This window comes from Ictalurus punctatus, chromosome 19 (assembly GCF_001660625.3).
Source record: "Ictalurus punctatus breed USDA103 chromosome 19, Coco_2.0, whole genome shotgun sequence".
Classification (NCBI taxonomy): Eukaryota; Metazoa; Chordata; class Actinopteri; order Siluriformes; family Ictaluridae; genus Ictalurus; species Ictalurus punctatus.
In genome coordinates, this window is record NC_030434.2 from 8,105,824 (window position 1) to 8,116,437 (window position 10,614).

At 41.4% G+C, this 10,614-nt stretch overlaps 1 protein-coding gene across 3 annotated transcripts; it reads left to right on the top strand.

The window, feature by feature from the left end:
• Positions 1–74: 74 nt before the first annotated feature.
• tigarb (TP53 induced glycolysis regulatory phosphatase b) lies at positions 75–9,675 on the top strand. 3 transcript variants are annotated; one of them, XM_047162117.2, is made up of 6 exons: positions 75–336; positions 6,164–6,201; positions 6,335–6,456; positions 6,555–6,632; positions 6,766–6,876; positions 8,472–9,675. In XM_047162117.2, exons 3-6 carry the CDS (start codon positions 6,364–6,366, stop codon positions 8,883–8,885), a joined length of 696 nt encoding a protein of 231 aa, XP_047018073.1. In that variant the 5' UTR covers positions 75–336; positions 6,164–6,201; positions 6,335–6,363; the 3' UTR covers positions 8,886–9,675. The 3 variants fall into 3 exon arrangements, with proteins under 3 accessions (XP_047018073.1, XP_017349602.1, XP_017349603.1); XM_017494113.3 differs by lacking the exon at positions 75–336 and adding an exon at positions 3,094–4,689; XM_017494114.3 differs by lacking the exon at positions 75–336 and adding an exon at positions 4,672–4,739.
• The last annotated feature ends 939 nt before the right edge of the window (positions 9,676–10,614 follow it).

Below are 10,614 nucleotides of genomic sequence, written 5' to 3' on the forward strand. Positions count from 1 at the left end.
ATTATTAGTAGTAGTAGTAGTATCGTTTATTATTATTATTATTATTATTATTATTATTATTATTTATGTGTTACTCCGCACTAGTTAGTGTCACGGTGATTTTAATTTGTGACTATTTTTATTTCTCAGAGGGAGCTGCGGATTGTGAAGGCTAGCTGCGTTTGAAAGAACAGGAAAGCCGCACTTCTCCGAGTGTTGGTCCAGGAAAACAATTTTTTCCAGCCAAAGACTGAAACAGCCTCCATAACAGCAGTATCCCTGTGAATGGAGGACTGAGCACTGCAGAGCAGGAAGGTGTCTGAGAAATCAACACGGAGGTCGTTTTGTAGTTTGCAGGCACGTTTTTATCGCGGAAGCCAAGAAACGAGCAGGCTGCGTGACCGCTAGTCACACGGCACTCGATAAATTTGCTTTGCCTCGTTGCAGGTTTGGAGGTTTGACTTTCATCAGGCCGGTTTATAATCGACTGGGATTAGTGTTGTGATCGAGAACGCAGGTGATCGCACGCAGGGTTAGGATCGCACGCTTCTGTCGGACTCCTGTAAGTCAAGAACGTAGCGAGAAAAGAGGGCGCGAGTGACGAGAAAGGAAAGGCAAGTCGGGGAATGTGAGGTTGAGGAAGATGCAGTAGTGGTATCGCAAGTAAGAAGTTTCTGTCAATATTAGGACATCGGCACCTTTATGCAATATCTAACCTGTAGAAGTGAATTTATTTAAAATGATTTGCGGGGGTGTCGTCGCTACCTTTTGTCAAACCTCACAGTATGTGATGGAGTAATTTAGCTTATGTTTTCTGACATTTTTACGGATTTCCTCAAAGCAAAAACCAATTGAATGCACTTTTTCCATTATTCCAGAATTATTATGGTGTATAAGCAGACGAATAGAGGCTTTTTTTTTTTTTTTCTTCTTCTTTTTCTAATAAATTTTTTTTGTTTGTTTGTTTTTTTGTTTTTGGGTTTTTTTTTTTTTGTTTTTGTTTTGTTTTAAGTTATTGTCTATTCTGGGGCTGGTTTCCCATTGTGTTAGGTATACTTGCAGGGTTTACTGGTGAGCATTAACCAACGGTGTAGCAGAAACAAGGTTTCCGGCTGCTTACTGGACTCCATCATAGCAATCGGAAAGTTATGCTAAAAATTTACAATTTTTAAAAAAAAATTTTATTATTATTATCTTTCTTTTTTTTTCCGGAAAGTATTTGCACCGTGCAAGTTTAGATAGCATATTATTAAATTAATCTATTAGACTTTGGAATGGTTTTTTATTGCTGTTGCTGTCGTAACAGCTCATTATTTTTAAAGTATATACTTGAATTTCACTCTTGCTGACTCACTTCAAAACTGTGCATAAGCGTTCACTTCCTTAAAAACAAAAAAAACAAAAAAACAAAGGTTTATTAAGAAAGATGCAGATTCGGCTATACTGCCATATGACGATGCAATGCACTGCTGTGTTTTACATCAACTTACTAAGTTCGATACATTCCAGTATATTGCATTATGTATGGGCTACTGTACTGTTGTGAGACCATATCAAATTTCTATTGGCTTTTTTTTTTTTTTAAATCTTGTATCATTTTCGTTTTCCTTTAATTAGATTCTCTCTGAACAGTATGCTGCTAAAAGGAAAAAGAGCTTTTTTCGTCGTTGTCTTGTACCGATGGCGTTGTTTGCCTACGTTCCACTTTGTGTGCTGCTACGTTTACTACATGATTATTTTTGTATGGTAGTATGTGTCTTAGCTTTGTTTTTAAGGACCCACTGGAGTGGAAAGCGAAGCAGGGCGGCTTGCTCTTGTGCAGCTGGTGTGAGTGCTCAGCGTCCCTTTGCATGCCTTTCGTTACCTTTCGATCTGTCGCAGTCGTGTTACTGCTATCAATTTCTCTTCTGCTTCTTGGCATTAAAAAAAAAAAGAAAGAAAAGTCATGCTTGCTGCTTCAGTACGTTTAGTTGTGGAAGTGTATCAGGGAGCTCGTGCTGCCAACTTGGACATTTGAATATTTAAGGGTGGATATTGTAACGTTCCTCTGTTTCAAAGACTTGATGTTGAGGACTATTCACGTTCAATTGCTGATCTGGTGCTTCATGTGCAACAGGAGCAATACATACCTTTTTATTTATTTATTTTTATTTTTTCCAAAAAAAAAAATATGTGCTAAATGATATTTTACTTCACCTTCACATGCAATTTATACCAAAGACGAGTGTATTTTTATTTTATTTTATTTTATTTTATTTTACCTTTTGTTATGAACTTGAGTTCATGCCTATTCCAAACCTTCTCTCCCAACATTCTGTGTGTCAGTTGGTGCCAAAGTACTTCTTTCACTTAAAGATTTTTTTTTATTTTAAATTTAAAAAAAAAAAAAAAAAGTTTTCTCTATTTTTATGTTTGTCCACATTCCAGCCTATATCTAGTGATGAATGTGTGACGTGGGCAATATATATATAGACCTTTTGATGTCTTACATGTATTGGTTGCTTAAATAGAATGCTACAATATGCACCAAAGACCAAAGGTTTAGGATGTAACTAGATTTGTCTAGTTTTTTTTGTTTCTTTGTTTTGTTTTTTTAGAGTTATACCCGGTTTATAACCTTGAGTATGAGATTAGTAACTGTTCCACATTCTCCTCTGTTCAATAAAGTTAAACAGGACACTTTGTTTGGTGGGTGTGTGTGGTTGTATGAGGGGAATCACACAAAGACTACAGCTTTATTAAACTAAAAAAGTAAAATGAAGCCTTACTGCGATTAAACATATGGTTACATTTAGCTATAGCCATAGTGCATTAGGTCAAGGTCCTCACAAGGACGGGAAGAGAAACGTGTGTGTCACGACTGCTTTGAAGCCATGGGCTGTGTCCGAAACCGCGTACTTACCTACTATATAGTAGCTAAGATGCATGTATTTCGCCTATTATATAGCAGGTAAGTACGCGGTTTGGGACGCAGCCGTGCTCTCTTGTTTGCAGTCAAATGGTTGAGCACCGCCGTGTGTGTATGTGTCCACACGAACTCTCACACGATGTTAAGTGTGATTAAGGTGTTTATGTGTCTGTAACGCACGTCGATAATGCGAATAAAACAGGAGTACTCTACACGTCTTAATTCGATTTGTGTTTGCTTCGAGTACGACTTTAATCAGATTAAGGTCATTAAAAATTGCTGTTTACATGCTAGTTTCTTAATCAGAGTATCGTCTTAATCGGGTTAATAGTGGATTATTGTTGTCCATGTAAACGTACTGACTGTAATGTTGGCAGCTTTTTACTATAGTGCTGCCATCTAGCGGTGAGCGTGCGATATCGCACTGTAATTACACACTAGGGACTAAATTGTGTATTTAACCGCTAAAATGATCTTTAATAGCTTGTGCTAGACGCCTGTTTTATTTAATGTCACTACGTAGTAAGACCATGTAGGAAACGTGTCCCCAGTCCTGAAGACTTACCCACAGTGGAGTACTTTTCCATAAATGTTAAATAAACATGTTACATTCATGTTTTCTCAGAGAACACACAAAGAGGAGCTGTCTCGTCTAACTTCCAACAAAATCACATGGATTTCTTAGTTATAACAATTAAATTGTACACATTTGGGAAGAAACGTCCCAATGCCACTAGTCAACAAAATAAAATTTAAACGCCTGTCGGGTTGCCTGATCAAGGGTTTCTTGGCTTGAACACTTCACTATTGTTTCTTTGTATGTTTTTATGGTGGAGGCAATTTCAATTTACACTATCAAAATATGCTAACTACAGTTTTAGGGTTTTACCTGTAATTTTCTGACCGAGTGACAATAATAAAGTAGGCACAATTGAACAAAATACTTGCAGTATTGGTCTACAGACAAGAAACCATCGGCTAGCCATTAAAACCATTACCCGTATTGGTCCTTAATGGTGTCCACTAGACATAACATGCGACCAACAGAAGGCAACAAATTACCAGTAGAGACCCACAGAGAGTGTTACAGTTACGATTCCCATTATAACCATTAAAACCATTACAGATTCTATGTGAGGTTCTATTGTTTGTTTTTGTTTTGTTTTTTTCCAGCACAGTTTGCAAACCATGTCTTCATGGAGCTCGCTTTGTGCACGGTGGTGTTGTGATGCTGGAACAGGTTTGAGTCTCTTAGTTCCAGTGAAGGGAAACTGTAATGCTACAGCACACAAAGACATTCTGTACAACTGTGTGGTTGAAAATTTGTGACAACAGTTTTTGGGACGAACCACATATGGGTGTGATGGTCAGGTCTCCACATACTTTTATAGCCTTATAGTGTGTTTAGCCTAGATTTATGAATTGATCAATTATTATTATTATTATTATTATTATTATTATTACTATTATTACTATTATATAAAACACACTTAGGGCCAATTTACTTTAGCCAGTCCACCTACTGGCATGTTTTTGGGAGCTCACAGTAGCCTACACCAAGGAAGGTCTATATATCCGAACTATTTGAACATAATGGAAATTTATTTTAACGTAATTCTCATATCTTGCCACAAGATGGCGCGTGTTTTCCCACGACAAGCACGGCGCCGTTAGCTTCCCGTTAGCTGACGTCATCGAGCTGTGGCTTCACTGCCACATGTAAACAAGGAAGTGTGGAGCGCGCGCTGGATTTCTGTGTTTCTATTTATTATGCTCACGTTTGGCTTGACACTCGTCCGACAGTAAGTGGGTGTTTTATACTGCTGGATTAGTGCATGCATATTACTAGAAGGTGAGCGGTTTCCTACAATGTCCTGATGTCCTGAGGAAAGGACAAGGTTGTGTGTGTGTGTGTGTGTGTGTGTGTGTGCGCGCGCAAAATCCCGTTTAGAGGACAAGCCTTTACTTCAGTTTCTTACAGAAGACCAAATGTGGGTTCCACTAGTAGGTTTATTGGCTACATGCCAGATACTGGTATTTGATCAAGCAAGAGATGTCTGTTCTAGTCACAAGAGAACATACTTAAATTAAATAACTAAAAAAAATTATATTCTCTCACTGCATGATTTAAAATAGTGAGACTTTTGCTAGAGGTTACAACAAGAGCTTGTAACATTTGCAGCCATGACCAAGCATGATCAGTAAAACAACCCAGTCAGGTCAGATTACATATTATTGTTTATTTAAAGTATTACCTAGAAGAAGGAATTACTTCCTGTCAAAAACCTTGTGCAAGTGAACTATAAAAACAGCACTGACATTATTTTTTACAAGATAGTATTTAGTGAGATCAACGCCCAACACCGAGACAGCTCCAAGTATAAATGGCATCTAATCTTAGTCTAAAATGTCTCAGGTCCAAGATGGTACTTGAGTGCTACAGCCCAGAGTCGTGTCTGTTATATGAAAATAATGGGCGTTGGGTGGTGTGATATGGAACGGCGCACAAGCCGAGTGCATTATTTTTGTATAACAGCACGGTCTGACGTGTTATTCCGCTTACATTACAGCAATTTCCCACTGATTACGATCTTCATTTCATTAATGAATGAAACGTTGTGCATTTTAATGGTTTATAGTTTGATTGAATGTTGTGGAACTTCTAAGAGACAAATTCGTTCCACTCATCACTTACGTTATCGCTGCGGTAAACAGGCGTTTCCTCACCAATCTCTCTCTCTCTCAAAAAGCACAACCTGGAAAGCATTTATTTTTGTCAAGTCCCCTAAAAACACCACCACCTCATTGATTATACGTGTAATTTCGCTAACATGTTTTTAAAATCCATTTATTATTAGTCTTCAGTTATGCGCATCCACCATACATGTCCGTCGGTATGAGCTGTTACTGTAGAAACAACAACGTATTAGAACGAGCGCATTAACTTTAACCTGCCGTTTACGCTACAGCCGGAGGACTGTCCGAGCCGTGCTGTTATACAAAACTAATGCACACCTTCTGGCCAATCAGATTCAAGCATGCAACAGTGACGGAACACTTATCCAGATTACAGAGTTTGCCTTCAGTCAAGTACGACCACTCTGGCTGCGATACGTCCGTTAAATTACGCTCGTACTCTAAGCTCATTGTGGCGAGTTATCGTTTGAGCTGGGGGATACAGTTTAACTAGCGACTTAAGTGTACTCGTTGATGATCAGATTAAGGCCCTGCATCCTCTCGTCTAAGTTATCGTTTGTGTCGTTTTCTTCCTCATAGTGGTGAAACCCAGTACAACAAAGACAAACTGCTGCAAGGTATGAGCAAAAACCTGGGAGACACATTGGTTTTTATTGTTTTGGCTATAAGGACGGCTATGAGGTAAAAAAGAATATGTGGGGTTTTGTTTGTGTGTGTGTGTGTGTGTGTGTGTGTGTGTGTGTGGTTTAGGTCAAGGTATTGATACTTCCTTGTCAGAAATGGGACTACGGCAGGCGGACGCTGCAGGCCAGTACCTGCAAGACCTTCGCTTCACCAACGCTTTTGTCAGCAATCTTCAGAGAGCCATCCAGGTGTGTGTGTGTGTGTGTGTGAGAGAATATGAATTTCAAAATCTAAAGACACTGATCTGTGGTCCTGGGAGTTTATGTATTCCTCCCTGTTTCCCCAGACTGCTGAGATCATCCTGAAGAACAACTTGCACTCTGCTGACACGGTGATGGTGTTGGATCCTTTGCTCAGAGAGAGGGTGAGACTGCCAATTCATCTCTGTATCATTCTGTAAAGCTGTTCACACAGTATTATCCTGCTCTACACCACAGCATAAATCGATGCAGTGTGTCTGACACGCTTGGCTTGGATTTGATTACATCTTGTGCCAGGGATTCGGCGTGGCTGAGGGGCGGCCCAAAGAAGACCTGAAGAACATGGCGAACGCAGCAGGAAAGGCCTGCCGGGATTTCACACCACCGGGTGGAGAAACTCTCGAGCAGGTAAACTTCAGTTCATAGTGCTGGAGTAAAGATTCTAGTTCGTGATGGAGTCAGGAATCGTTTGGTTTCGAATTCGATTCAGGCTTTTGATTTTTATCCAGCAGTAGGCATAATGTACTTCCAACACGATGCTGCTTTTTAAATCGTATTCATTGTCATAATGATTTGAATGCTTAAGATCCCTTGTGCTCCTCTTGGTTGCCTTTGAGAAATACATGTCGCATGTTTCAAAAACAAAACTAATTTCAACAGGCAGTAATTAAAGTCAGGCCCTTTCTCTGTAGCTCAGTCTTAAATGGGCTTTTTCTTATTTGTACATACATTTCAAGCAAATCGTTGGATCAAGTGAAGTCTAAACAATCTGTACTTTAAACAGACTGGGCTGTTAGGAGATCCGAAGATGAATATGAGATCCCCTGATATTTAAATCTATGATGTGTTCAACAACTTAGAACACGGCACCTTTCATTTGAACCCACCCACTTTGTGATCAAGTGATCAAAAATATTAAAACACGTGACTGACAGGTGTTTCTTGCTGCCCAGGTGTGCCCTGTTACATTGATTGTTTAAACAGTTAATAGCTCTGAATATCTACTCTTGGTTTGAACCCTGGCTTTTGCCGGTGAAGACTGCGTTTGTTGTTAAAAAAAAAAAAAAAAAAAAAAAAAAAAAAAAACCAACATAAAGACCAGAGAGCTGTCTATGGGAGAAAAGCAAGCCGTTTTGAAGCTGAGAAAAGAGGGAGAATCTATCGGATTCTCATTTGGCACAGCCAATACGAGAAATTGGACTGTCCTGAAAAAGAAGGAAACCACAGGTGTGCTAACAACCAGTGAAGAAATGTCTTCCATGTATAGCATAAATATTAGACTTGCTTTCCGAGGGGACTGTATTTATCTGGTGTTTTATCAAAGTCAGGTGTTTTTCCCCAATCCTGCACAATTGGGGATTTCCTTCTCTATCTCAGCCAGTTCAACCTAGTTTGTTAATTTCCTGATGAGCAGGTACTCCAGGACTAGGATAGACAAACACTGATCTTTGTTTTGCTTTTTTCCCCCACTTATTTTCCTCCCTATTTGGTCGTTTTTCAATTCCCACCCATTAGCTAGCTCTCCCTGATTACATGACAGCTACCAAACAGGAAAGATGAGGTAGCATGTGCTTCCTCCAAGACAAATGAAGCCAGACGGTGTATTTTTTTCCAATCACAGGGCAGCTGAATACACTAGGTGAAATGCTCTAACTGCACTCTGAGACATACGTAACCTCACAGATGCCTAGTGTCGCTCTGATTGACAGGAGAGAGAATAATACAAATCCCTCCCATCCAGTCATGGCCAGTTTTGCTGTCTTGATCTCCTGGCCACGGATACACCGTGTCATCATTGAGAGATCACGAGCTTGAATCCCGACGTTGCCACAGCCATCCGTGATAAGTAGTACCTTTTTTTCCCCTGGGCGAACAATAAGGATGATCTGTTTTCACTGCATCAGACTACACATTGTAATACAGTAAGCACTCGGTCATAGTTGAATTGTGAACAGCTTGTTTGATTATCACAATTGTAAATGGATGTCTGTGCGTGTGTACAGGTAAAGACACGTTTTCGCAAGTTCCTGAAGTCCATGTTCCAGCGCATGCTAACTGACCACTGTCCCAGTACGTGTCCCAGTTCTAGCCCGGAGCTTCCAGAATCGGCCCTGCCAACAATCGCGGGACTCGCCAACGATGGGGTTGAGAACTTGCGCACCCACGCGTTAGTGGTGAGCCACGGTGCCTTTATCCGCGTGGCAGTGCGTCACCTGGTGGATGGTCTGCACTGCATTCTGCCCGAGGGACTGAGGATGAGCCAGGTGTACTCAGCCTGCCCCAACACGGGCATGTGCAGGTTTGTCATCACACTCGGAATGGAAGACAGCGTCCCAAGACCTGTTTCGCTCCACTGCATCTTCATCAACAGGAAGGATCACCTCGCCAGTCTCAAAGACTCGAGCTTGAGCAAGTAACAACGACTGCACCGAGTTCAGAGACACTCCAAGCTTCCGGTCATTTAAAAGCTCTAAGGACAAGCCGTCTCCTTGCTAACTATGGCATTAGAAGAAGAGTGAGAAGTTTCCTAAGCATGTGTCCTATTGTATATTTTATTTATAGTCCTGAGATCTCTGTGTTACAAAATGTGTATGAACTGTTTTATATTTTCAGTGTAGAGTGGACAGACAGTATTCTTCTGAAACACTATTTATTGGCATGGTATTATGTATTATTAATGAACTGTATTATTGGGGGGTGGGGTGGATTAGTTGTTAGCATGTTTAGCTCGCACCTTCAGGGTCGGGGGTTCGATTCCCACCTCCACCCTGTGTGCGCAGGGTTTGCATGTTCTCCCCATGCTCTGGGGGTTTCCTCCGGGTACTCCGGTTTCCTCCCCAGTCCAAAGACGTCCGCTGTAGGCTGATTGGCGTGTCCAAATTGTCCGCAGTGTGTCAGTGGGTGTGTGATTGTGCCCTGCGATGGGTTGACACCCCGTCCAGGGTGTCCCCCACCTTGTGCCCCGAGTCCCCTGGGACAGGCTCCAGGCTCCCCGCGACCCTGTGTAGGATAAACAGTACAGAAAATGAATAGATGGGTGTATTATCAAGGGCAGTGACTTGAATGGTCTGATCCCAGACAAGCTTTGATTTTTTTTCTCTTAGACTGACAGAATGCACTTTATATACAATGCATAGAATTGTACAACAAAAAATGACGTGTTAAATTATCTTATAGCATAGAAAATAAAGAGTGATGAACGGTTTATGTCTGACTCAGTAGCTCACATTCATGTTTTATTTAATCATTTACCACAGAGATTTTAAAAATGAAGGTGGACAAAATGCTATATAGGAACACTCGGACTTGCATTACAAATCATAGCACGATACACAATAACTGTGCCCTGCGATGGACCGGCACCCTGTCCAGGGTGTACCCCGCCTTGTGCTCCATGCTCCCTGGGATAGACTCCAGGATTCCCCATGACCCTGAAAAGGATAAGCGGTATAGAAGATGGATGGATGGATGGATGGATACACAATAACTCTATGCATAATAACTGTGAATTGTTGTCCAGAAGATGGCACTGTACAACCGGACCAGGACAACTTAGAGAAGCAGCATCCCTGACAGAAGGCCCGAGAGAGAAAGGACACGTGTCCTCGTCGCAGCCGCCCACGCTCTGGCCACAAGCAATCCCGGCCTCTCCCCTTCATTTTCCGTTCCTTGTTGGAAGTGTGATCTTCGGAAGCCTGTCATTTACCCGTCGGTGAGTAGGCGGTGGTCTGGTCTCATTTGTCACGCAGAGACGACCTGGATCGGTCCATAATCCTCCTGTCCAGAGAGTCTGCGGCCTCGCATTCCTGCCCTCCCACGGAACCTCCTACTGCGCCAAAAATATCGGGAGCAAGCCAAATCCATGGTCGCGCACATCACACTTATTAGCACATGCTGTCTAGAAAACTTGGACAGTCCATTTTCAGTCATTTGTTGCAGCTGCGCAAACAAAGGTGACCCTCAGGTAAACATATATGGCATGTCTGAGTTCAGGATTCGGTTGAACTCCGTGCCTATGTTGTCACTCATTTGGACATGTGTGCATGTATAATTATATAGTATGACCCTGTAGCATTATTTTTGATCCTTTGGAGCGGAAGAACCGCTGGTGATTGGCCAGAAAACAAGAACACATGTCTAGGAACC